At 45.9% G+C, this 27,206-nt stretch overlaps 3 protein-coding genes across 4 annotated transcripts in view; 1 reads left to right on the forward strand and 2 right to left on the reverse strand.

Annotated features, from left to right (window-relative positions):
- The window catches only part of Zdhhc16 (zinc finger DHHC-type palmitoyltransferase 16), an 11,790-nt gene extending 7,423 nt beyond the window's left edge, over positions 1 to 4,367 (reverse strand). Inside the window, exons 1-2 of one of the 2 annotated variants that reach the window (XM_027407311.2) lie at positions 4,178 to 4,367; positions 3,010 to 3,127 (exon numbers count right to left, since the gene is read on the reverse strand). In XM_027407311.2, the coding sequence (XP_027263112.1) occupies positions 3,010 to 3,091 (82 nt within the window). In that variant the 5' untranslated portion in view covers positions 3,092 to 3,127; positions 4,178 to 4,367. The remainder of the gene's footprint in view (positions 1 to 3,009; positions 3,128 to 4,177) is intronic. The other variant, XM_027407312.2, reaches the window with a different exon arrangement.
- An 84-nt stretch (positions 4,368 to 4,451) lies between these two features.
- Positions 4,452 to 13,054, forward strand: Exosc1 (exosome component 1). The gene is made up of 8 exons (XM_027407318.2): positions 4,452 to 4,588; positions 4,676 to 4,791; positions 6,660 to 6,734; positions 7,781 to 7,869; positions 9,638 to 9,671; positions 11,384 to 11,434; positions 11,820 to 11,904; positions 12,499 to 13,054. The coding sequence occupies exons 1-8, from the start codon at positions 4,558 to 4,560 to the stop codon at positions 12,603 to 12,605; spliced, it is 588 nt and encodes a 195-aa protein (XP_027263119.1). The 5' UTR covers positions 4,452 to 4,557; the 3' UTR covers positions 12,606 to 13,054.
- Positions 13,055 to 17,629: 4,575 nt separating this feature from the next.
- Positions 17,630 to 23,777, reverse strand: Pgam1 (phosphoglycerate mutase 1). Its single transcript, XM_027407319.2, has 4 exons — positions 23,558 to 23,777; positions 20,347 to 20,621; positions 19,532 to 19,712; positions 17,630 to 18,689 (listed from the first exon to the last, which is right to left on the reverse strand). Exons 1-4 carry the CDS (start codon positions 23,694 to 23,696, stop codon positions 18,520 to 18,522), a joined length of 765 nt encoding a protein of 254 aa, XP_027263120.1. The 5' UTR covers positions 23,697 to 23,777; the 3' UTR covers positions 17,630 to 18,519.
- Positions 23,778 to 27,206: the final 3,429 nt, after the last annotated feature.

A 27,206-nucleotide genomic window follows, 5' to 3' on the forward strand; every position in this document is an offset into this window, starting at 1 on the left:
GAAGCAGGTGATTTCTAAGTTAAAGGCTAACCTGGTCTACAGGGCAAGTTCCAGGACAGGCAGGACTACACAGAGAAACCCTGTACCATAAAACCAAAATAACAACAGTAATAATAATAAACAGCAAAAGTTCTTAACTGATGAGCCATCTATCTTTTCAGGTACCTGCTACACCCATCCCTAGCACAAACATACACTGTTGTTGTTTTTTTTTTAAATAATTTATTTAACTTTATTTTATGTGCATTGGTGTGAAGGTATCAGATCCCCTGGAACTCGAGTTACAGACAGTTGTGAGCTGCCATATGGGTGCTGGGAATTGAACCCAGGTCCGCTGGAAGAGCAGTCAGATGGCTTAACCTCTGAGCCATCTCTCCAGCCCCCAGCTTTTTCTTTTTCTTTTTTCTTTTTCTATGCAATGTGATTTTATTAGCTTGGAAATAGTCTGAACCAAAAGACAGTTTAAAATGGCCAAAAATATTTAAAAATAATAGTCATTTGTTCCTAACATGAATACTTTCAGCTGAACATTAAACACTAAACATAGGGAATCCCAGTAAGGCAGGTGAGCAAGCACCCAGTATTCCATCTGTGGGCACTCCTGGATGTGGAATTTGGCTATACAAGCTTCAGAGATCCAGTTTCTTCCTCTTCAGCACCAAGATTAGAAACAGACGGACTTGTCTTTTTACATGAGTTCTATGGGATCAAACTTAGTTCACCATGCTTGTAGAGCAAATACTTCAACAGCAAAGTCATTGCCCCAGCTCCCTGTTGTTGGGTTTTTTGTTTTGTTTTGTTTTGTGTTTTTTGAGATATCTATCCAGACAGACCATGGAGCAAAGCTTAACTAACATAAACAAAGCTGCCATTCTATCTTACCAAGACACTGAGGCTGAGGGTTCCCAGGATCTCCTACTTGTTCTGTACTATACAGGATCCTGTATCTAGAACTCTCCTGGTCCTATCCAAGTTCTCCTACTCCATCTGGGCTGAGGTTATAGGTCAGGTAGATGGCATGATTCTTTGTTCCCTGTTAGGACAGTCAGCTACCACTTGCATGACATTAGATACTTTGTCTCCAGTTCCACTCACAGCCCCAACCCAGGGTTATAGCAGCCAAGGTAACCAGGTTTTCAGAGCATAAGACAAGTGTTGGAGGAATCTGCCCCCTTGGGAGCTTTTCAAGGTCTTCTCTGATAAGGCACCGCTTCTGTGACTGATGCTCTGGCCCCAAGCTTCCCAAGCATCCTGCTGGCTAAGGGTCTCAGCACTCTCCATGGCTCCTTTGGATGTGCCACCATCTCTGTACTCTGCCTAAACAACGAACACAACTGTGGACACAGAGACTCCAACAGACTTTCCATGATGGTCTCATTACCTGTGTAAAAATGTCTGAATGCTAAACAGGGAATACTGCTTTGTCTTCAGTAACCCCAATGACTTATTTAACAGGTGGCTCATAACACAGCAGAAACTGGAGGCGGTTACTCTGCTGTGGGGATGGCTTTCGGTTCAGTAACTGGAGTAATGTACTCTCCTTGCACCCTGGTTCAATTCCACAAAAGGCTTTTCAAAGAAAATAATTAATTATCTCCTTCCACAAGTTAGAAACCCAAAGGTGAAAGGAAACCCTGCAAAAAGTTCTACAAGAAAATTGAAGCTTAGTGGGAGAGACGGACAGACACTGCACCAGGGTAAGAAACTAGCCTTTCCATCACTTCCTAAGAAGCTGAAAGAATTAACAGGAAACGTAGAAAAGAAAAACAGAGGCTGGTGGTGGTGGTGGTACATACCTTTAATCCCTGCACTCAGGAGGCAGAGGCAGCCTACTCTACAGAGCCAGTTCCAGAGTAGCCAGGGCCACACAGAGAAACCCTGTTTCCAAAAAACAAAAACAAAAACAAAAAAAAGAAAAAAGGAAAGAAAAAAACTGAAAACATCATACTTACACCATCTGAGTTGGACTGCTATTACTTAGAATCATGATCTGGAAAATCATGAATTTTGTCGCTGGCCACAACCAAGTGTAAGAGTAGGATGGAGCTTACTGCCCCACAAAACTGAGTATGATGGTATATGTCTACCTGGAGGCAAGAGGATCAGAAGGTCAAAATCATCCTTGGCTACACAGCCAATGAGGGGCCAGCATGAGATACATGAAACCATGGTCTTACAGAAACAAAATATCAGGCTGGAGAAATGGATCAGAGGTTAAGAGCACTGGCTGCTTTTCCAGAGGTCCTGAGTTCAATTCCCAGAAACCACATGGTGGCTCACAACCATCTCTGAGATCTGGTGTATTCTTCTGGTGTGCAGGCAGAAAATCATTTACATAATAAATAAGTCTTTAAAAATATTAAAAAAAAATTTAAAAATCAGATTGTCAGTCATCTTCTGCATTTTGTTTTGTTTTGTTTTTCTAGACAATGTTTCTTTGCATTGCTTTGGAGACTGTCCTGGAATACAATCTGTAGACCAGGCTGGCCTCAAACTCACCGAGATCCACCTGCCTCTGCCTCCCAAGTGCTGGGATTAAAGGTATGCTCCACCAACACCCAGTATCTTCTGCATTCTTGGTTCTGTATGAAATGCCTACTCCAAAGGCTCAACTGACCAATCTCATCTATTTATACCCTATTTAGGGTTCAATTCCTTCCCTAAGCAGTCCAGTACCCTCCTTCTCTAAATTTTAATTTTTTGTTGTTGTTTTGCTTTTTGAGACAAGGTTCCTCTATGTAACAGCCCTGGCTGTCCTGGAACTCACTTTGTAGACCAGGCTGTCCTGGAACTGAAACTCACAGAGATCTACCTGCCTTTGCCTCCCAAGTGCTAGGATTAAAGGTGTGCACCACCATGCCCAGCCCAAACCTTAATATTTTTATACATACAATACATGTCTGCACATATACATATAAGTTTATATGTATGTGTATGACCAACATTTAAATCAGGTGCTTATAAACATCTTAGCATAATACCTGGCTCTTAGAAGCAGTCAATACATACCTGTTGTTGAATGAATGACCTGGAGAGACGCAAAACTGGAAAGCTGCTCGGCTCTACAGAAGCCAAGGACACTCTTGCCCATGCAATGACACAGAAGTATTTGCTGCTCTCATTCTTTCTGATTAGTAAAGAAACAGAACCATTATTAGAACTGCAGCACTAAAGAACAGTAACATTTTAGAGGCCAAGTCACACCAGACACCAAACATGTAAAACTGAAAGCCTGCAGATGAGATCAACTAAGTGAACAGAATGTGAGACCAGGCCCATCCTCACTTTAGCCAGTGGGATATGTGGATAGGAGGGTGCTAGGAAAAGACGTGTTGTCCATAGGCCAAACGTGAAACAGAAGTTTTCCCGCAGGAAATACAGAATAGACAAAAGTTTTAAAGCTAAGTGTGGCAAGAGGGCATGCTCACAGTGAACAGGCAAGAACAGTTCCTTCAAACCCTTGGTGATGCCACCCCTCAGTAGTACCCACAGGCCACAGTGGCCATCTGCCACTAGATCAGAGATTAGCAGGCAACAGCACTCCCTAAATCACCATCTGTGTCCCAAAGATGCCCGACTGGCAGAGAGGGAAGGGGAGGAAGGAATAAATTCCAAAGCCAACATAAGAAACTGCCATCAAAGTCATGGCAATTTTCATCTGCACAAAAAATGTTCCTCCCCTGACCTTTGCCACCTCAAGCTGATGTAAAGACACAAACTAAATTCTATTTATGAAGGCTTCCTTCCCGGCTAACATGGAAAAAAAAGAAAGCAAAATGAGTGGTAATACTAATGTCGAGCTGCTCATTCACAGTTAAGGAGGGGTTCACACTCTAAATTATCTGCCTGCAAGAGAAGTATCTGCGGTTTTACAAAACCAGAAAAAGGTTGTCTCCAAGAGCAGCGGAGTCCAACTATGATCAAAATAGGTCAAAAAATAGGCTTACGCTCGGGCTGTCTCGAATTATCTTCGAGACTTTGGACAAACCAAACCTTGTCTCGGAGTCTCCAAACCCATGAAAGGGGTATGCTGGAGCGACAGATTGGAGCTGAGGTGCGCGCGGACTCAGGAGGGCAGTCACGCAGGACGGGGGGAGTGCGGAGAACAGGAACTTGAACTTAAAGGCCTGGACACCTGACACTCGAGTGGGACGCAAGCATCGCGCTTCGCCCTTACCTGCCCCTGCCAGCTTCTCAACCAGCCAAATTCAGCCCAGTCGCCCTGCCCGCGTCTCAGTGCCTCCCGCTCGGGCTCGGGACCCGGGCCGGGCCGATCTCAGGCTGACCCACCATAGCCCGCAGCCCGGAGCGCCAGCCAGCGGACAGGGTCCCGCCGCCCGCCCACCATCACCCAGCTGCGCAGGCGCGAGTCCCGGAGCCCGCAAAGGCGAGCCCGGAGAACTGTCCCGGGGCATCCTGGGAAATGGAGTCAGGCCTCGCTCTCGCCTCGCGCGGTCAAAGGCGCCAATTGCTGCACGTGTTGCTGCGGGGCCGCGCCTCTAGCTGGCCAATGAACACGCGGCTTCGTTTCCATCCGGGTTTTGGACAGGGGCAAGCATGGCGCCACCTGTGAGATACTGCATCCCCGGTAAGTGATCGGTCTCCGCACGCAGTCCCGTGCTGCGCAACAGCCAGCTTCTGGGTGCCGGTGGCTGATGCGGCATTTCCTCTGCAGGCGAACGTCTGTGCAACCTGGAGGAAGGCAGCCCCGGTAGCGGCACCTACACCCGGCACGGCTACATCTTTTCGTCGCTGGCGGGCTGCCTGACGAAGACCAGCGAGAATGGCGCGGTAAAGGCAGCGGCTACCCAGCGCGCGTTCTCCCTCAGGCAGCCACTGGGTTCTGGTCCTTGGGCACAGGCACGCCGGACGCCTCAGCAGCAGAACGCTTTGATCTCTGGATTCCTCCCAGCTGTGATCCCAACGCTGTGCCTAAGCACAGCCGCCCCACACCCGTTATGTTAATCTGGCTTGGTGGTGGACTCACTCGCAGAAGGGCATGGGGTGGGGGGAGCAGGTGCAAATTAAGAGTATCCCAGTCAGCAGAGAGCTTCTTCCGGTCGTGCATCTCGACTATCCCTACACCTTGAAGTGGCTGTGCTGTCCCCACCTCAGTGACATCAGTGCAATGTTGGCGATTCTCAGCGTCCTCATGCCCTAAGCTCTCTCCTGCCTGGAAGCCTATGCACGTGCAGTCTATCTGGAGCACACTCCTGCTCAAACCCCGTAACTATAACCTCTTTTAAATAGCCTCAGTAGTTAGTCGGGTTTTGTTTTTGTTTTGTTTTCCAGTGAAGCCCTTCTGGACCCACTGATTGAAAAAACGGGGTTTGGGTGGAAGTAGGATTGTTAAGCACAAGAATCTTCCTCCAGAGGACTTACTTAAATATGTTACTCTTCTTTACATTTACCTCAATAGATTCTTGCCCATTTAGACTTTTAAATGTAGCCATGCATGGTGATACACGACTGTATTCCCAGCTACCAACAGGAGCAGATAAAGAAGTGATAACTGTAAGATGAAAGAAGATTAAGAGTTAAAACTTTAGGATGCCTGCCCAGCATGTTAAGACCACAGATCCAATCTCCAACACTGCTTGAGAAAATAAGATAGAATCTAAACTCTTTAGGGACTGGTAAACCTTTGGGTTCTTGCTTATTTGTAAAAACAGGTTCCAGTGGATTGGTTTTGGAAACAAACTTCATCTGCCTGTTTATTCTCTACGTAGATTTCTCTTGAGCACTTTCATGTGTCCTGCACAGTGCTGCTATTTTTGGCTACTGGGGATATAGTCAAGAGCCAAATACACTTACTTAGCTTTTGCTGCCAAGGAAGCACACACAAATCATAAACAATGGGTATCTTCAAAAGAATTGTACAGTGCAGTGAACATGTAATGGGCTTTATGTCCGTTATTCTAGATAGTGAAAATAGTATTTCAGTGGATGGGGGAGGAGGGAAAGAATGCAGTTCTGACATAAAGAATGGGTTAAAAGCCCGGCGTTGGTGGACGCCTTTAATCCCAGCACTCAGGAGGCAGAGGCAGGCGGATCTCTGCGAGTTCGAGGCCAGCCTGGTCTCCAGAGCAAGTGCCAGGAGAGGCTCCAAAGCTACACAGAGAAACCCTGTCTCGAAAAACCAAAAAAAAAAAAATTTGAAATGGGAAGAAATTAGTAAGGCAGGGAAATGGCACAGAAGAAGAGAGAGGCTGCTTTTTCTTGTTCAAAGACAAGATTCAGTTATGCCCTGTGCAAGAGAAAACGCAAACTGTCCCTTTCGATGGAATAAACAAAAATTACCATTCTATAGCATCTAATTGTAAATCCTATCTTGTGCAGTAAGAAAAATAATAAGCAGAATAACTTTGGAGGAGCCAAGACAGCCATAATTATAAGCAATATGATGGTATACCAAGAAATTCCAAGAGCATCTTCAAACATTTAGAACTAATCAAATGTTCATATTAAATATGGCAGCTTAACTCTAAGGGTCTCTTTATACTCTTTGTTTTCTAATTTTTTTTTCCCTAAAATCACTAATGTCCTCTTCTATGGGCTATAAATATATCTCTAGTCTACCCGCCCTTGTGAATGCACTGTTCTAAGACATCTGTACCCAACACTTAACCGGTACATCGACTTTTTTATTCTCTTCAAAGCTTCCTGTGGTATCTGTGATGAGAGAAACAGAGTCACAGTTACTTCCAGATGTAGGAGCTGTTGTCACCTGTAAGGTAAGTTGATCCTAATCTTTGTGCTTAGGCCAAAATTCTACAGCTGTTGTGTTCTACTATTTAATGTGGCAGTTAGGAGCTATATGGGGCTATTTAAGTTTGTAAGTACTAAAAGTTCATTCTCAGGGATGGGCATGATGGCTCACAACTTTAAGAGGCAGAGGCAGGTGAATACTTGAAGCCAGCCTGATCTACATATTGAGTTCCAAGACAGCCAGGGCTACAAAGAGAAACCCAGTCTTCAAAATTAAAAAGAAAGAAAGAAAGATTCATTTTCAGCCAGGTATGATGATTCATATCTATAATCTCAGTATTTGGGACACTCAGCAGGAGAATTGAACCAGACCAGAATGGGCTATAGAGTGAGACCCTGTGCCCTAGCCCCCAACCCCAACACTAGCCACATTTTAAGTACTCAGTAGCAAACTGTGGTTAGTAACTGCCATATTGGTTGACACATGACTTTGGGGGTATATGGGGAAGTGATGGCACCCAGGGCCTTAAATATGTTAGGCCCCTCCCCTAAAGTACATCCTCAATTCTAGGAATTTTTTGTTTGTTTGTTTGGTTTTGGGGGGCTGCCTTTTTGTTTTTTGTTGCCGTCTTACGTGTGTAGATATTTTGTCTGTGTCATGTGCGTGCCTGATGCTCCAGAGGCGAGAAAGGGGTGTTGCACCTACTGGGACTGGAGTTACAGATGATTATAAGCTGTCATGTGGTACTAGGAATTGAATCCACGTCTTCTAGAAGAGCTGCCAGTACTCTTAACTGCTGAGCTATCTGTCCAGCCCCCCGGGAAATGGCATTTCTGTCATCAAAAGAAAGTTTTTACTGGCAGGGTATATGAGTACATACCTCTAAGGTTGCTCAAGAAGCTAAGGGTCCTGAAGGAAAGCGGCATACATGGTGATACTCTGTCCCAAAGAAGGGGTGGAGGAAAGACAGATTTGGTGGCACACACCACTAATGCTTTCACTCAAGAGTCTGTAGTTCTTTGGATGCCCTGCTGCTGGTCCTCTGATACTGATCCAGTCTCTGTTCTCTAGGTCTCTAGCATCAACTCACGTTTTGCTAAAGTCCACATCTTGTATGTGGGGTCCACACCACTGAAAAACGCTTTTCGAGGAACTATCCGGTAAGAGGGGTACTTGTGTTTCCGTTTGCCTCTGCGCCTGGAGTGAGGCAGGGATAGTGGGCAGGACTGGAATTTGTGGAGTAATTACAGTTCCTTTTCCTGCCCACGTTAGTCTCTCCTTTGTGTTTGCTTTTTGCCCTGTAGAACGTCCAGAGAAAATGTTATATGAGCTACAAGAAATGAAAAATGTTTATAATAAAAGAGGATTTTTAAATAAAGCAAGGGAGGCAGATATATCTCAGTTGATGGAGAAGCCCTAGATTAGATCCTCAAGAATAACAAGATTCAGATGTGGGGAAACTTGCATGTAGTCACATCACTCAGAGCTCAAGGCAAGAGGATGAGAAGTTGAAGATAATTGTTGGCTATATAGCAAGTTCAAGGCCAGCCTGGGCTGTGTGAGGTCCTGTCTCAAAAAGAACTTAAGAAAGCCGTGGGCACCAGGCATTGGTGGCACACGCCTTTAATCCCAGCACTCCGGAGGCAGAGGCAGGTGGATCTCTATGAGTTCGAGGCCAGCCTGGTCTCCAGAGCAAGTGCCAGGAGAGGCTCCAAAGCTACACAGAGAAACCCTGTCTCGAAAAACCAAAAAAAAAAAAGAAAGCCATGGGCTAGCAGTGTCAGGATGAGCCAAACCAAACAAACTAGAAGCCCCTGGGGAAGTGCCTTCGTGTGCTTTTTTCTTACTATTTTGTTCAATGTGTATGTACCGCAGCATACGTGTAAAGGTCAGAACAACTTTGTGAGGTCAGTTCCCTCCTTCAACCTTGATGTGGAAACTTAGCTGGTCCTCAGACTTAGACATCAAGCATCTTTAGCCCTCAGCCATCTGGCCCACCCACCTTTTTTTGTTTGCTTGTTTTTTGTTTGTTTGTTTGTTTTTGGTTTTTTTGAGACAGGGTTTCTCTGTGTAGCTTTGGAGCCTCTCCTGGCACTCGCTCTGTAGACCAGGCTGATCTTGAACTCACAGAGATCTACCTGCTTCTGCCTCACGAGTGCTGGGACCAAAGGCGTGCACCGCCGCCACCACCCAGCTTTGTTTTTATTTTAATATTTAGTCCTGGCTAGATTTGAACTCAAAAATTTGCCTGCCTCTGCTTCCCGTGAGTTAGAATTAAAGATGTACACTATGACATAATTCTTATTCTTTAATATTGATTAAACCCAAAGGTCATAAGAAATCTTTGTGGAGGGGCTGGAGAGATAGCTCAGCAGTACATGTTGCCAGGTTCAATTCCCAGCACCCATATGGTAACTCCAGTTCTGGGGGACCAAACAGGCATGTATGTGGTGCACATATATGCCCACAGGCAAAACATTCATACGAAAAAAGTAAAATAAATCTTATAGAAGTTTGTGGGTGAAATGGTAGATTGTTGTATGGCTTCGTTGAAAAGAAATGATTATGTAATTATTGTAGGACAGGTGGTTTTTCTGTTTGTTTTTGACAGAAGGCCTATAGTCAGCCTATCCTTACATTCCATATGTAGCCACGAATGACCTTTGAATTTCTGATATGCTTTTCCATTGTCAAGAGTTGTCAATACTGTAATTCTATATTGTCCAAGGAAGGGTAAATGTTATACTATGCATGCTAAAGATGACCTTCTGTCCTGGTGACATTTGGGGACCCAGTATGGCCTATTCTGTCTGCTTTTATTATTTCCTAGGAATCAATGGGTAATTTTTTTCCCACAGATAACTAATCTTCCTTTTTTTCTTTTCTTTTCTTTCTTTCTTTCTTTTTTTTTTTTTTTTTTTAATATAGCAAGGAAGATATCCGAGCAACTGAAAAAGACAAGGTTGATGATTGGTGGTTTGGGTGTTTGTTTTTGTGGGGTTTTCTTCTGTTTTTGTTTTCCTATGACTTTAAGAATTTTGCTTTAGCTAGGTAGTGGTGGTGCATCCCAGCACTTGGTAGGTAGAGGCAGGCGAATCTCTGCCAGTTCAAGGCCAGCATAGTTTATAAAGTGAGTTTCAGGACAGCCAGAGCTGTTAGACAGAGAAACCCTGTCTCAAAAAAAAAAAAAAAAATTTCCTTTGAAATTATTATCCCGGGTCACCAAGTTCTGTTCCCAGCATTTATGAAGTGGTTTTCAAACCCCTGTAATTCCAGTTTTGGGGGGGTCTGATATCTATTCTATCCTGCACTAATATACCTGCATACATACACTACACATACATACACTTGGGCACACATACATACATTTATGATAAATAAATCTAAGGGAAAGAAAGGAAGAGACAAGATAGATAGATTAGATAGATAGGTAGGTAGGCAGGAGTGGTGGTGAATGCTCACCTTTAACTCCAGCACTCAGGAGGCAGAGACAGGCAGACCTTTGAGTTTGAGGCCAGCCTAGTCTTCATAATTAGTTCCAGCCCAGCCAGAACTACAGAGTGAGACCTTGTCTCAGAACAAACAAGGAAGGAATTATTATCCCAGGGAATTTCAGAAATCCATGAGAGTGTAGAATCTAAAGAAGTTGAATACATTTCTTGCTGCAACATACGAAATTCAGATCACTGACCCTTTCTTCCCATACAGCAATTTTTTTTTTCCGTTCAGTTGACCAAAATTGTTAGGCTGTTAATTATCACTAAAATTATTAGCCAGCCATAGTAGCACATGTCTTTAGTTTCAGGACTGAGATTACAGAGGCAGGTATAGATAAACCTCTGTGTGTTTAAGGCCAGCCTGGTCTATGTAACAAGTTCTGGGCTAACTGAGGCTACATAGAAAGATCCTGTCCAAAAATAATAGTAAATAAATAAAAGGTATTATTAGGCTAGAGAGATGGTCCAGTGTCTACTGGGTGAGCATAAGGACCTGAGTTTAGATCCCTAGCCACCAGGTAGAAAGTGGGGCACAAATAACCCAAGTGCTAGGATGGGGGTTATGGGACAGGAAGCTCCCTGGAGCTTAGGTTCACTTGAGTAGGAGACCCTGTCTGAAAAAACTAGATGGAACTGGGCATACTGGTGCATGCCATTAATCCTAGCTCTTGAGAGGCAGAGGGAGGCAGGTCTCTCTGAGTTCAGGATCAATCTGGTCTACATAGAAAGTTCAGAACAGCCAGTGCTTAGAGAGATACCATGTCAAAAAATAATATAAGGTGGGGAGCCACCAAGGAAGACAACCGGGTGTTCGCTCTGCCTTCAACACAAATGCATATCCATGGGCATGTGTATATTTGCCCCACACATACAGACTTTATTCTTGCTGTATTGCCCAGGCTGGCCTTTGAAGTTGGGTATTTATTCTCGCTCTTCAGGTACTCCCCAGTCTTCCCAGCTCAATTAATTACACTACCTTTGTCTAAGTCAAGATCCCTGATCAAGTTTCTAAATTCAAATCTTTCATTTATATGATGATACTGGAACAATATACTTTTCAATTGACATAATGATGGCACCACTTCCCTGGGATTAGAAAATAGCCTGACTCTACTGGGGTGGTTGATAATTTCCTGTAGACCTAATTCATACCTTTTATTCCATTTGTGTGTTGCAGGTTGAAATTTACAAGAGTTTCCGCCCGGGTGACATAGTTTTGGCCAAAGTTGTATCCTTTATTCCATCAGATTTCTGGTTCTTTGTCAAAAGAAGAAATGGATCCAGGCACAGTAGCACATTATATAATCCTAGCACTTGGGAGGTGAAGGCAGGGGGATCAATTCAAGGCCGGCCTGGGATACATAAGTGGCCAGTCGGTGGTGGCACGTAACTTTAATCCTAGTACTCTGGAAGCAGAGGCAGGCCCATCTGTGAGTTAGAGAACAGCCTGGTCTACAGAGCTAGTTCCAGAACAGCCAGAGCTACACAGAGAAATCCTGTCTTGAAAAACAAACACAAAAAAAGTATTAAAAAAAAAAAAAAAAAGGGTGGAAGTGGTGGAATGCAGCAACATGTAAAGCCTCTCATCTTCCTTCACTCGTCTGTATGAGTAGATCTCCCTGGGTGATGCACAGTCCAATTACCTGCTGACCACTGCGGAAAATGAGTTAGGGGTAGTGGTGGCCCACAGTGAGTCAGGTAAGTTGGCCTTGCTCCCAAGTCCATTTCCTGGGGAACCATGGTTGTTTGGGAAGCAATAGGAGTACACATACATGTGATGTGGAAAACAGTATTTTGATCAATTATAGGTATCACATACCATGGTGGCCCCATAGAATTACAACGCCTAGTGCTAAATCTGGAGCTCAGTGGGAGAGTACTTCCTTAGCATTCGTGCAGCCCCGGGTCCAGTCCCCAGCCTGCCTCTTCCGCCTCCCCCAAGAAACCACCACATAATTTAGTCAGCTAGTGGTGTCGCTGTGTTGGTGTGTGTGAGTACACTCTGGTGTTGCCCAGTGCTGGAATCATATTTCTCAGAGCATGTCTCCATTGTTGAACAGCACAGAGCTCAGTTTAGGAAGCATAGCATGATTCCCCTAAATGTCAGAGAATAGGGTTCTTTTTCCTCAGGTGAAACTTTTTCCCTTCATGCTGGGGCTGAAACCAGTGGTCTTTCAGATGCTAAGCAAGCATTATGCAGCTGAACCACATCTTCGCATCTAGCTGAAAAGAGCCTCAGCAGAGTATGTGGATTCCCCACCTCCAACTCTAGCTTTTCTCTTTTTCCTTCAGGGGTCCAGATGGTTCCCATCAGCTGGTGTGAGATGCAGTGCCCTAAGACCCACACTAAAGAATTCCGGAAAGTGGCCAGAGTGCAGCCTGAGTTCTTACAAACCTAAGTACGCTTTAGCCCAAAGACAGAGTCAACTAGTTCCAAGAATACAAGTATCGAAAGAACATCAAGATGCCATGGTCTTTATTAAGGTACCTCTAGTCAGCTAGCAGTTACCTCTTGAAAAAATGTGCCAGAAGTACATTTGTGTGGTAATGAATGCCCAAGGCCCGTGCAGCTGAGACAGGAAGATTGTTAGGTCCCAAGTGTGAGTCCGCCTGGGCTCCATTGTAAGACTCTTTCAACCAAAAATACAAAAAAGAAAATGTACTCTATTTGAAACATTATTCTTGGGAAACTGATTTTCTATTCTCTTGGCTGGCGAATCTCATTTAAAGGCATTTCGCAAACAGAACCATGTAATATTGGAAATAGCTTATGCCTTCTTTATAAATATGTATATATGTATTTTGCTATGACTGGGGGGAAAAAAAAAAACGTGCTTTTCATTTGTTACTGGTATAGTTTTCTTATTTTGTGTGTGTGTGCGTGTTTTATGAGACCAGGCCCATTTTTCATGGGTCATGATTTTTCAGGCCCATGGATGCTTGGGATTTTAACTGAGGTGCTCCTGGTTGGGTAGCAATTGCACTTACATGTTAAGCCATCTCCACAGCCCCTGCTCTCACTATTTGAAAGATAACTTGCAGTGAACTTTCTCACTGGTTTGTGTTGTGTGTGTTTATGTGTTCCACATATGTAGTACCCCTGGAGGCCAGAAGAGTACATTAGATCCCCTGGAACTGGATTTACAAGACAGCTTTTGGGAATCAGTTCTGTCTTACCGAATCATGGTTTTTGTTTTTTGGTTAGATGGCCATTAACTTTTTTTTCTAATTGCATTGTGTGTGCAGAGCATGTGCCATAGCACAAAGGCACACACAGCATGTGGAGGTCGAAGGACAGAAGGACAGCCTTGTAGAGTCAGTTCTCCCCTTCCACTTTCTGTGGAGGATCTAACTCAGGTCACCAGGCTTGCACAGCAAACACCCCTCACCCCAACAAGCCATCTCACTGGCTCCCAAATTGTTTGGGGATCAGTCTTTGTTTCTGCTACATGTGTCTCTTGGCTAGCTAGCCCATGAGCTTCCAGGCCTCTCGCTGCAGCTGGCATGACAGATGTGTGCTACTGCCTTCAACTTTTTACGTGGGTTCCAAGGATCAAACCCAAGGCAGGCTTGTGTGGCGAGTCCCTTTACACACTGAGCCACCTATTCAGTCCATTTTTGTTTCCTTCGTTGTTGTTTTTGTTGTTGTTGTTGTTTTGTTTTTCAAGACAGTTTCTCTATGTAACAGTCCTGGCTATTCTGGAATTCACTTTGTAGACCAGACTGACCTCAAATACAGATCCCTCTCCTTCTGCCTCTTGAGTGCTGGATTAGAGGTGGGGGCCACCACTGTCAGGACATTGTTTTGTTTCCTTCTTTAAAAAAAAAAAAAATACTGCTCTATTTTGTACATATATGCATGTGGAAGTCAGAGGTCAGTTTGGTAGTGGTCGGTTCTCTGCTGCTGCCTATGGGTGGGTCCCAGGCATCCAACTTGGGTTGTCAGGTTTGGCCTTAAGAACCTTTTAAGGCCTGCTGAGCCGTCTCACCAGCCACTTTTGTTTACGTAATTGAAATGTTTAGTGAATTAATGATAGGCCTGTCTCATGTTTCTGGTGCTGTGACAAAACCCCATGACCAGAAAACAATTGGGGAGGAAAGGGTTAATTCAGCTTTCACTTCCTGCTGTGGAGCAGGAAGTCAGGACAGGGACTCCTGGCAGCATCCGGTAGGCGGGGAGCTGATGCAGAGGCCATGGAGGGGTGCTTCTTACTGGCTTGCTCATCATGGCCTGCTTTCTTTTTTATTTATTATGTATACAACATTCTGCTTCCATGTATATCTGCACACCAGCAGAGGGCACCAGATCTCATAACAGATGGTTGTGAGCCATCATGTGGCTGCTGGGAATTTAACTCAGGACCTCTGGAAGAGCAGTCAGTGCTCTTAACCTCTGAGCCATCTCTCCAGCCCCATGGCCTGCTTTATTATAGAGCCCAGGGTCACCAGCCCAGACATAGCCCCACAATGTGCTGGCCACTCCTCCATCCATTCGCTAATTAAGAAAATCCCTTACAGCTGGGTCTTTGTAGACCAGGCTAGTCTCAAACTCAGAGATCAGACTGCCTCTGCCTCCCAAGTGCTGGATTAAAGGCGTGCGCCACCACCAGCTGGCAACAGCTGGGTCTTATAAAGGCATTTTTCTCACTTGAGGTTCCCTCCTTTCATGTTGTGTCAAGTTGTCATAAAACTAGACAGAACTGGACGATATGCAGTTGTTTGTTTGTGATGTCTTTGCTGAGGATCAAACTCAAGCCCTCACAAGTGCTTATCATTGCTTTGCTGCTGGGCTTGACCCAGCACACTCAGGGTCCTAGGATTCAAGCCCAGAATTGGAAATAGAAAGATCTTTTGTACCTTTGATCTAGTTTCCCACACTGGTGACACTTGCAAAATTTTAAGATATGGGGCTAGAGACTCAGTGGTAAATAAAGGAGGAAGGAAAAAAGCAAACATAGCCAGGCATGGTGCTACAAGGCTTTAATGTCCGCACTCAGGAGGCAGAGGCAGGCAGATCTTGGAATTGGAAGCCAGCTGGTCTATATCATGAGACCAGGGCAGAGGGGGGTTGAGGGAATTGGGCTGGAGAGATGGCTCAGCACGTGTAAGAGCACTTGCTGCTCTTGCAGAGGACCCAAGTTCAGTTCCCAGCACCCATGTGGTGACTCACAACCATCTGTGACTAGTTCTAGAGGATCCAAAGCTCTCTTCTACTGTGGGCACCAGGCATGCATATGGTATACATATGTACATGAGGCAAAATATCCATACACATATATATATATATATGAAAGAATTCTATGTCAGTCTGGGCTATACAAGACTTTGTCTCAAAAAAGAAAGGAAAAAACAAGGAGCAGGGAGTTTTAAAGTTATCCTCAATAAATTCAGAGCCAGCTGGATGACAGGAAACCTGTCTCAAAGTATCAACACTCGGTGTTGACACTGATGACCATCAGAGGTTTTTGCCTCAGTGTTTCTTCATTAGAATCCCAAGATTATTTTGAAGGAGAACATAAAATTGTCGGAGCATGCTAATATGGTAGGTAGATCATTGTGTTTGTTGTATATCTACATCTACAAAAATACCAGGCTTAATACTAGATAAAACTTCACTTTTGCAGGGAAAAGAAACTTAGTCTGTCTTTGTGTCTTCCTGATTCTTTTCCAGAATTTTCTCTTTGATGTACAATGTTGATTCAGAATGTGCACTGCTTTTGCTACCTGGGAGGCTAAGGCAAGGATTTTGTGAACTTAAAACACAGCAAGGACCTGTCCCTTTAAAAAATTAAAATTTAAAAACTCTTTGGATTTTGATTTTTTTTTTCCTAGTACCAACCAGAAATGTGCTAAGAATGAAATTTCTTGGCATCACTTTTACATTTTCCTTTATTTCTGAACTTTGGTGACCCTGGAATGTCACAGTCATTACCATATCCTACAGATGTACAAACCAGGGATTAGAATAATCAGTTTAGGTTAGGCAGTGGTGGCTCAAACCTTTAATCCCAACACTTGGGAAGTAGAGGCAGATAAGAGTTTGAGGCCTCCGGGCATTGGTGGCACACACCTTTAATCCCAGCACTCCTGAGGCAGAGGCAGGTGGATCTCTGTGAGTTCGAGGCCAGCCTGGTCTCCATAGCAAGTGCCAGGATAGGCTCCAAAGCTATACAGAGAAACTGTCTCCAAAACCCAAGAAAAAAGTTTGAGGCCAGCTCAGTCTACGAAGTTCTGGGATAGCCAAGGCTACACAGAGAAACCTTGTCAGAAAAGCCATCACAAAAAGCAGGCCTAGGGATGTAGCTATTGGTTCAGCCTTTCTGGGTTCCATCTTTAACAAGAAGTGTGGATAAAGACAGAATAGAACAAAGTGGGGACTCACACAGAGCACTCGGCTGCTCTTGGCTGTGTATGAGTAGTTTCAGTCCCTAACACTGCAAGGAAAGACAGACTAGAAAGCCGTGTTTACCTAAGCAGCATGATTTGTCTGCAGCTGTTATCCACTGCTTTTTGAGACAGGATCTTATATTCCACTCTGGTGCTGGAATTAAAGGACAGCTCTAGAGACATACCTCCTCCAAGGTCACACTGTAACCCTTCCTAAACAATTCCACCAACTAGGGACGAAGTATTCAAACATGAGCCTATGGGGCCATTTTCATTCAAACCACACCATTGCTCTATGTATCCTGTATGTGGGTGTACATGTGTACACATGGTCTACCATATATGTAGAGGTCATGGGACAGTTTTGTGGAATCAGTTCTGCCTTCCTTCCATCTTTTCGTGTTTGTATTGAACTCAATAGGCCTTAATTCAAAGTACTTTACCTGCCGACTGAGCCATCTTGCCAGTTCCACTAATGGCTTTTTTTTTTCCCCCGAGACAGGGTGTCTCTATATTGATTTGGAGCCTGTCCTGAAACTCACTTCGTAGACCAGGCTGGCCTGGAACTCAGATCTGCCTGCCTCTGCCTCCAGAGTGCAGGGATTAAAGGCGTGCGCCACCAATGCCTGGTGTATGTATGTGCTCCATGTGGATACCGGAAGTTGAACCTGGGTCCTATGCAGGAACAACAAATGCTCTTAACCACTGAGCCATCCCTCCAGTCATTTAATTTAATCACCCCACAGGTGATTCTGTTATGATCTATACTGAGAACCCATAGTGGAGATCCAACTGACACTGGTTTTCTTTCCTACTTTAAAAGGCTGGAGTTTTAGTTATGAATCGTGCTGTCTTTAAAGCTGGGTGAAAGGTATTTTTATAAATGTGTATGGGTGTTTTCCCTGCATGTTTGTGCATTGTGCCCAAGGCCGTAAAGAGAGTTGGATCCTATCAGAGTAGCCAGTGTTTTTCCCCCTCTCAGCCAAACCCTCCATGTCTTAGTGTGCATGCACTTCAAACACATCAGGCAGTGAAATATTGCACATCACTCCTTTATTATACTGATCTGGAAAGAGATTTAGTAGTTATGCCCAAAACGAGTTCTGAACCCACATGGTAGGGCCAAGCAGCTGGAACATGATTCAGTGAAAGACAAAACCTGGACCCGATCAAGGGGCACTGCACCTCTGCAAAGCAAGGCAGAAGTGACCTAACACAGCCAGAAGCACTCCTGCCCCTCGAGGACAAGGAGTTCATCCCATCTGGTATGAGGAATGGCTTATTGTCTGGTGACCACATGGAACTATTTCAATCACCACTAGAAACAGCAGAGGGGCTTTTTTCTGCTGATAAATACACATGTACCTTTTTTTGTAAAAGTAAATGTAACACAGACTTGACAGGATTGGTCCCAACCTTCCGGGGCCTTTAGGGTCAGAGAGGAAGGTAGTATGTTTACATCACCATGTAAGTTACTTTCACCTTCCACTGAAATGACTACAGCCCCTAGTTAGCTAACTGTGGAAAGTGTAGGACAGGCGCCAGGGACAAAACTTGGCTGCAGCTTCTCATGGGTTATACCACTGCATGGTTCCTCCCTGACCTCTTCCTAAAGCAGAGCCTTAGTAAACACAGCACTAAGGAAAACTAATTTCTACCTCTCAACTCTCCTGTTAAGAGGAGCCGTCCCTGGATGTGGACCAAGAACCTGCACCCCAGAGGTGTTTTCTGACTAGGTTCTATGAAGGGAGTGGGTGCAGGGGATTAAATACTAAATGAAAATGGGAGCCACAGGTCCCCATCTGCAACTACAACTTAAACTTAAGATCCTAAAGATGTAGTCAGTGTGGCAGGCGTTGGGGAAGGGTGCAGGAGGCATAAACAGGCAGGGGGAGGGCACTGGGGTACGAGTCTGCCTGCTCGCCTTCACTTCTTGACCTTGCCCTGAGCAGCCACCGCTTCCATGGCTTTCCGCACGGTCTCTTCATCTCCCAGGAACTGCATGGGTTTGACAGGCTTCAAGTTCTTGTCCAATTCATAGACAATGGGAATGCCAGTTGGCAGGTTCAGCTCCATGATGGCCTCTTCTGAGAGCCCTAAAAGAGCCACCATACATGTTTAGCCACAGACAAGAGTCCACACACAAATCCCTTGAGGTTTACTCTTCATCTACCAATGGAAAAGCAATTATGTGGGAACAAGATGTCTTTTCTAATCCAGTGTATTAATAGATCCAATCCCCCAAGGAACAGCCCCCAGGTACAACTTCTCAAGCCTCCAAAGAATGAGAAATTATACGAAGATTCTAAGATGGGCCACCAACAAACGGCAGAAGGTTATACTACAGTTACCTCTACCAAAGTGGGATGTAGAAACCCATAGTGGAGCAGGACTGTGTGCTTCAGACATCCTACAATCTATCCATCTGCCAAAAATTCCCATTATGGGCTCCCTAGGTCCCCAAGGAAGAAACAATGGAGATTTACACTGAATCACGTTGTGACTACAGTTTCAACTAGTATTCCCAGAATAGGTGAGCATCTACAACTTTAAGTGTATCATCACTTAGCACACGACAGTTCTGAATTGAGTGTCACCCTGTGTATAGCAGAGTGTGAGAGGCCCACTGTCGCTGTTCTGCAACCACACTTTCTATGACTTGGAATCACTATACAGCCCTGGCTGACCTAGAATCAAAAGTGATTGATTGTCCTGCTTCAGCTCCCTGGTACTAGGATTGGAGTATAAGCCACATCCAGCTGGCAGACCATATTTTGAGAAAGGAAGAAACAATTTTTTCCTTAGTTCCATCTACACTGTCATATCTTTCCCAGAGGTCTGCTTGCTACAAAGTCAGTCTGGTTGGGGACAGTTCCACTCAGACACTAAGGTGGGCCACCTTATCATCCTTAAGGACCCCTGTAAGAAAATGCCATACCCTCCAGATGCTTGACGATGCCCCGAAGGCTGTTGCCATGGGCTGCAATCAGGACTCTCTTCCCCTCCTTGATCTGGGGAACAATTTCTTCATTCCAGAAAGGCAGTGCTCTGGCAATAGTGTCCTTGAGGCTCTCGCAGGAGGGTAGCTGGTCCTCAGTAAGGTCTGCATACCTGCGATCCTAAGCCACAGAGACGTATTTCAAGTTGCCTCAAAAGAGCTTCCATGTGTACCAACTCTACCTATCTCAGCTCCTAAGGCACTAAGTCAGTAGTGAAGGTTTCTCAAGGGTCCAGAATACAAGTAAGAACTTGAGAAAAAGGATCCCCAGTCATCACCCTCCATCCCTACTCCCCAGTCAAACACATGTAAATTAGAAACAAGGTTTCCCAATTCACTTTAGTTTGCAGTTGATTTTTTCCACATAAATGTGAAAGAGGCACCCTTCTCAAATGAGTATCATTAACTTCCAACTAAATCTAACAAGTGAGGGCCACTACTTAACAAAGGGGAATTACGTTATTCTACCATAAACTATAAGATTAATGACATTAGGTAGACACAAAAAAGAGGCCCAGGGGCTGGAGGTGGCTCAGCAGTGAAGAGCACTTGCTCTTCTAGGACTCAGGTTTGGTTCTCAGCACTCACGGAGGCTCAGAATCATCTCTAGCACCAGACGGAAGAACCGGTGTCGTCTTCTGACCTCCAAAGGCACCAGGCACGCATGGAGTGCACACACAAAATCACACAGGCAAAGCACCCACTCACATAAACCCCTGGTGCTGACTGGGTGACCCCAGCTGGTGTGACCATACCTTACTGATGTTGCTGTAGAAGGGATGATCAGGCTCCATTGGAGGTGGTGGGACATCGTAAGATCGCCTCCAGATCTTTACCTGCGCCTCACCATGCTTAGCAGCAGTTTCGGCTTTATTGAGACCAGTCAGACCCCCATAGTGTCGCTCATTGAGGCGCCAGGTCCTGACCACTGGCAGCCACATCTGGTCAATGGCATCCAAGACTGTCCAGAGGGTCCGGATTGCTCTCTTCTGCACGGAGGTGAAGCAGATGTCGAATTCATAGCCAGCATCTAGAAATGAAGAAGTATCAAATGAGCAAGGTTTGGTGGCACACACCTTTAACCCCAGTGCGAGAGAGCAGAGAGGCAGCACAGGTGGGTCTCTATAATTCCTAACTATATGGTTAACTAACTAATCTGAGGGCGGTGCAGCTTATTCTAACACTTAGAATGTTACACTGAAGCATATTTTGAATGTTTCATTTGAGAGAAAAAAGATGGTCTTGGTCATCCAAGTTCAATCCCTAGAACACACATAGTGGAAGAGTGCTGACTACAAGTTGCACTGACCTCCACACATGCACCCTGTGACATGTGCACGTGCCAACACACACACACACACACACACACACACACTGAATGACTTTAAAAAATTTAAAGGATCCAGTTGGTGGTGGCACAGGCCTTTAATCCAAGCACTTGGTAGGCAGAGGCAGGTGGATCTCTGTGAGTTTAAAGCCAGCCTAGTCCTACAGAGGGAGTTCCAGGACAGCCAGGGCTACACACAGAAACCCTATCTCAAAAAAAAAAAAAAAAAAAAAAAAAAAAAAAAAACTAACTAAATACTACTAGGTTACAATCCTATGAACCCATTTTTAACAGATTAGTTTTTAAAAAAAAAAAAAGATAGGAGCCGGCATGGTGGCTCATTCACTAAGCAGATGGAACCCGGGTGATCTTAAATTCAAGGCTAGCGTGGCTTGTCTTTAAAATTGTGAATTAAGGAGCTGTCCCTTTCCTTATGCCAAGAAACACTCCTGTTTTCTCTAGCACACAAGGTCCCTTCAAAATCAACCACAAACTTTTCTGGGCACTGCTTCATATTGAAATTAGCAACAGTAATAAACAAAATGTGAAGTAAACTTTCCTGCTAGTCACCCAACTGACAATGAGGCTACTGAGACCAACTATTGGGGGGAAGGGAAGATTAATCACCAGGAAAACCACCATCCCCCAAAAGAGAAAGCCAGCCCTCCCCCTCAGCCTCTGAATGAGGCCCTGAAAACTGCCTACCCTTCGCATCCTTTACCACCTCCTTACCCACCCAGAAGAGGAAGGTCTCCCCAACAAAAGGCTGAGTCACTCAGATACAGAACAAGTCTCACCTCCCAAGATGAAAAGCTACAGGCTGTTTCACTGCAATCATTTCCTCTTGCAACAAGAGCCTCACTCTTTGGATACAGATAGTCCCCAAGGCCAAACTGGTCCCCACATAGCACTCTGACAAGAAGAATGCCTCAGGACCAGAAGCTTATACACTTCCTTTAGCTTGCCATTTAAACCAAAGGATAGCCAGGGGTACAATGGACATGAAGTGTGGACACCATTTTCTCCCAGCCTAAGGCTGAGAGGAGAAAGTCTCACTAGCTTTGTGTTACTATATTATCCACAGTCCTCTTCATTCTGTTTTTGCTTTTAGTCTTTCATTCTTTAATCATTTGTGATACCTTTGGGAGATAATAAAATTTTGCATTGCTCTCTCTCTCTCCCCCTCTCTCTGTTTTTCCAGACAAGGTTTCTCTGACTAGCTTTGGCTGTCCTTAAAGGTGTTCACCACCACCACCCAGCCTTTCTCTTTGCGCCGGCCTTGCTGTGGTCACAATCAGCCCATGGTCTAGATCCTCCCGTCTCAGCTCCCTGGGTGCTGAAAAATTACAGGCATGCAGCAACGTGTGCGGTCTTACCTGATTTTCTAAAACAACCCTACCAATATTTAAGACTGAAATGGGGGTCTCTTATTTTCCAGTAAGTACAAGTTCAACGTATAATCATCTTACCCAGAGAACAGAGGAATTACCTTCGTCCTGAGCCCTGTACAGTACTTCATGCCACAGAGCTGAAGAAAATGGCTTCCTTTACCAGCACTTTCCTTTTTCTAGCCTCTCCTACATAATGTGAGTGTACAACAGGCCATCCATCTCCTTGCATCAGGATTTCATGTCCAAAGCCTTCCTCCTTTTGAAAAGGCCATACAAACTAGAGCAGAGCCAGGACACAAATACCAAGATCACTTCCACTAAGCATCAGCAACCCTTTTACATGGCTGCTGCTGTGTCCAAGTTAGAAAGACGCAGGGCAGGATCTGCCCTAACCACCAATGGGAGAAGCACCTCTTCACTCCAGGGATTCTCCTGGTAGCAGGCTGCTTCCTTGTTAGCATTCCAAAATCACAGAGAACAGTAGGTAGTGCGGGGCGCCAAGCTTTATCTCCTGGACGCTTCCACCCTTTGCCCAGCCTCTGTCCTTGGCTACCAGCCCACCAGTTCCTCACTTGTTACTCCACCCAGAAACGGGGCAAGGACACTGGATTAGAAGAGCTAAGTAGATATGACCTTGGGTGAGTCTTTCCAGACACTTTTCTAAACTATTAACAGGGGGCAGAGATAAAAAGGAGGGAAATAAAATCTGCCTGCCTGTAGAGAACAGCAACTGAAATCGCCCACTCACATCTCTGGATTCGCTTTGGTCGCAGTATCTGTGGTATGCTGCTGAGCTCAGAGCTCGGAAGCACGAGGGTTTCTAGGTGTCTCTGCGGCCATCCTGCATCCTCACCTAACTCCCCCCCACCGCCCGGACGAGCCTGTGGCCTGCTGCTTTGCCTTGACTCGCAGGCGCCTCTTAGGTAAACTTGGGTACAGCAACTGATGTCAGGGGGCATCCTCCGCCAGCCACCCAGGTCCCCGTGGTCCTGGCTGCCACAGGTGGGACTGCTCAGACTAGAAAGGGAATTTTTCTCCTAGCGGCGTCTGAGCCCTCCTTTTGGCACAACCTCTCACACTCCAAAGGGGTGACCTTGACAAGCGGGCTTCCCACCCTGCGTTCCCCTCCCCAGATGCACACTCAGCTGGAGAGGCCGCCGCAGGTGCCCGGGTGCCCGCCTCTCGAGGGGGCGCGGGGGCTCGGGCGGCCCGCGGGCCGGTGCACGCCGCCCCGCGTCCGGCTCGTACCTCGCAACGCCTGTCCGCCACGCTTCGCCTCCTCGTGGCCCGCCGGGCTCAGATCGGCGTCGTACCAGCCGCTGAAGCGGTTCTCCAGGTTCCAGGCGCTCTCGCCGTGCCGGATCAGCACTAGCTTGTAGGCGGCCATGGCGACAGGCAGGAGGATGCGGCAGAGACTGAGGAGCGCTGAGATTCCGCTCGCAGCCCGTCCCACCACCGCGCCTGCGCACTTGCGCGCCCCCGCCCCGCTCCCGCGCACTTTCTCCTCGAAATCTTTCCACTCGCTCGACGGGCCTCCGCCCGTCAGGTGTGCGCATGCGCCCCAAGCAACTTCTGCGGCCCGCGAGGGAGGGGCAAGGAGTGCGCGGGGCGGCAGTGCGCATGCGTTCTGTGTAGCGGTACCCGCGTGCGTCCCGGCGGTCACGGAGCGCACGTAAGCAGGGAGGGCGGAGGATCCCGGCAGCATGCTCGCCGCCCAGGGTGCCAGCCCCTTAGGCGCGATCGCTTATCCTCAGCGCCTCCTCCCATGCGTAATCGCTTATCCTTTGAACAGCTCTTTGGCCCAGCTCCACCACAGACAGTCCCATGCCTGCGCAGTTCCACTAGTCACTCTTCCCCTTTTTACTTGTACTTTGGACACGTCGCAAAACCCTCCTCAACCTCATTTGTAAACGTGGTACCTGCCTTCCTGAAAGTGCTCCATAAGCATAAATGGGTCCTTGTTGCTATTTCTCCTCAATAGAATTGTTTGTTTTTCGAGACAGTCTCTCTGGGTAGCCCTGGCTGTCCTGGAACCAGCTCTGTAGACCAGGTCAGGTTAGCCTACAACTCAGATTTTGTCTGCCTCTGCCTCCCAAGTGTTGCATAAAGGCCTGCGCCATCACTCAGGTCAGAACACTTTTTTTTTTTTTTTTTTTTTTTTTTTTTAAGGGCAGGGTTTTTTATGTAGTTCTGGTTGTCCTGGACTGGAAGGCTGTAGACCCGACTGGTCTCAAATTTACAGAGATTTGTCTGCCTCTTTTTCCCAAGTGCTGGGATTAAAGGTATGTGCGATCCTTCCACTTTTTTTTTTTTTTTTTTTGTAACCTGTGGTTTTCCTAGGTTTTTTTTGTTTTTGTTTTTGTTTTTTTTAAGATTTACTTATTATGTATTCAGTGTTCTGTCTGCATGTATGCCTGCAGGCCAGAAGAGAGACCAGATTTCATTACAGAGGGTTTGTGAGCCACCATGTGGTTGCCGAGAATTGAACTCACGCGGTCTCTGCAGCCCATTCTTCCACTTTTTATTGTAGCTCTCAGGCAGACTGCAGGATCTCTCAACCTCTTCTTGAAAGAACATAATATTCTGGGCCCAGTGGTCTAGCGGCTTTGGCAAGAGAATTAAGAGTTCAAGAGACCCCCCAAAAAAACTGTGGATGAGAAACCAGAACCTGAAGCCTAACTGTTCAGGGGCCTCCCCTGGGCTCTTAACTTGCGCCCACCACATCTCTGGCACTGGAGAGGATGGAATTCAGTTTTGGAGCAAATCTTCACACAGGAGTTCACAGAATCCAGTGCTTCCCGGCTAAGACCGCTCGCTAAGGGCAGTGTGGGCACAGCCTCCTCAGGGAGCTCACCACACCACGGGAAGCTCTCCCTCTCTTCCTTGTTGCAGTCTGTTGGGTGCCAGACCAATCCAAGGCTCTCAGAGGGCCTGGTGAAAGGACAAAGGTACCATTAGGTCTGTGGCCTGGTCCAGGAGCAGACTTGGCAAGGTCCAATCTGGGGCTGGGCCTCCAAAGGTTTGGTTCCTGAGAACCCTGCTCTCTTCCCTGGAGTGCTGTGTTTATCAGTCCTAAGGCAGCAGTGTCTGAGGTGTCCCTTGTCCCCTGCCAACACTGCTTGATTTAGCTTTCTGCTGACCTTGACCCATTTCTCCCCTACAAACCGTATATAAAATGCTGTACTTTTTTTTTAGAAAGATTTTTTTAATATTTATTTATTTATTTATATTTTATGTATGAGTGCTCTACATGTATATCTGCAGGACAGAAAAGGGCACCAGATCTCATTACAGATGGTTGTGAGCCACCGTGTGGGTGCTGGGAATTGAACTCAGGACCTCTGAAAGAAGAGCAGCAAGTGTTCTTATCTGCTGAGCCATCTCTCCAGCCCCGATTTTTTTTTTTAAAGATTTTATTTATTATGTATACAATGTTCTGCCTGCATGTATGCCTGCAGGCCGGAAGCAGGCACCAGATCTCATTACAGATGGTTGTGAGCCACCATGTGGTTGCTGAGAATTGAACTCAGGACCTCTGGAAGAGCAGTCAGTGTGCTCTTAACCTCTGAGCCATCTCTCCGGCCCCCGCTGTACTTCTTAATACACTTGCTTGGCATAAGTCATCAGTTTATGTGAGACTTCCGGTCCCAGCTGTCTTCTTTATGTCTCATCCCCAGTCGCCCCACTCCATACCTCACCATCCAGGACCCCATTCCTGCAGCCATTCATCTAATGCCCAGGCCTCCATTCTCAGTGCTTTTCACACTGACCTTTTGCTCCTTTGCCTTGGCCCTAATCTGCCTCCCATTGGTGACCCCTACCACATTCTCCTCCTGCCTCACCAAATTCAAGATTGCTGTGCTCTTACTTAATTAGGGCCTTCTACTCTGCAACAAGGAGGAAGTTTGAGGCTTCCCTTGAAGCCTGATTTCAAGTATGTTTCTGAGGTGGCTTGCTCTGGGACTTAGAATTGTGTCACTCCCCTTCCTCAGTTTTGGGAACTAGGACAATAATCACACATGCCCCAGCATAGACCACTGCTGGGAGAAGTAATGAGATACCCATGTGGGCTCAGTGCTGTCTCCAGCAATCAGTCCTCAGTGAGATAAATGTTAACAACATTGTACTCGTGAATATTATTAACAGTGTGACTGAGAAGACAAAAAAATTAATGAGGACACCTGGGAGCACCCTGAAACCTTGCCTCAAAGCGGGATGCCTAGTAAGGTATGCCTGTCTAGCAGGATGAAAACTAAGCAAACAGCTAGAATATTGTTGTTCTCTCTCTCTCTCTCTCTCTCTCTCTCTCTCTCTCTCTCTCTCTCTCTCTCTCTCTCTCTCTCTGTGTGTGTGTGTGTGTGTGTGTGTGTGTGTGTGTGTTTTTCTTTTGCTGTTTCTTATTTTTTATTTATTTTTTGGAGACACGGTCTTGCTGTATGACCCGTGCTGGACTCAAACTCCCCAATCCCCCTGCCTCAGCCTCCTGAGTGCTGATATTATAGGAGTACGAATGGACTCATCCAGTACAGGCAGCTAGAATTCTTTGGGCAGTAGGTCAAAGGTCTTTGTGCCACCAATCTTGGGAAAGCACTAGCAAGCCTGCCTGTCTGGCCTCTGCATGGAGCCTCCTTTGCCCGTGATTCTGGTGACTCCAGTACCTTTAGGCTTTGATTTTAGCATTTCATCATCTGTATCTGGGATTGTCAGTCTTTTTCTTTCTTTCTTTCTTTCTTTTTTTTTTTTTTTTTTTTTTTTTTTTTGAGGCAGGTTTCTCTGTGGCTTTGGAGACTGTCCTGGAACTAGCTCTTGTAGACCAGGCTGGTCTGGAACTCACAGAGATCCACCTGCCTCTGCCTCCCGAGTGCTGGGATTAAATGCATGTATCTCTACCACCCCG

This window comes from Cricetulus griseus, chromosome 3, assembly GCF_003668045.3.
Source record: "Cricetulus griseus strain 17A/GY chromosome 3, alternate assembly CriGri-PICRH-1.0, whole genome shotgun sequence".
Lineage (NCBI taxonomy): Eukaryota > Metazoa > Chordata > Mammalia > Rodentia > Cricetidae > Cricetulus > Cricetulus griseus.

Excerpts from the sequence above, each read along its gene's own strand:
- Exosc1 (XM_027407318.2), top strand. The coding sequence starts at position 4,558 with ATGGCGCCACCTGTGAGATACTGCATCCCCG. Across the intron at positions 4,589-4,675 it reads TGTGAGATACTGCATCCCCG|GCGAACGTCTGTGCAACCTG; the intron begins GTAAGTGATCGG and ends TTTCCTCTGCAG. Across the intron at positions 11,905-12,498 it reads GGTGGCCCACAGTGAGTCAG|GGGTCCAGATGGTTCCCATC; the intron begins GTAAGTTGGCCT and ends TTTTTCCTTCAG.
- Pgam1 (XM_027407319.2), bottom strand. The coding sequence starts at position 23,696 with ATGGCCGCCTACAAGCTAGTGCTGATCCGGCACGGCGAGAGCGCCTGG. Across the intron at positions 19,713-20,346 it reads TCTACAGCAACATCAGTAAG|GATCGCAGGTATGCAGACCT; the intron begins GTATGGTCACAC and ends TCTGTGGCTTAG. Across the intron at positions 18,690-19,531 it reads CATCGTCAAGCATCTGGAGG|GGCTCTCAGAAGAGGCCATC; the intron begins GTATGGCATTTT and ends TGGCTCTTTTAG.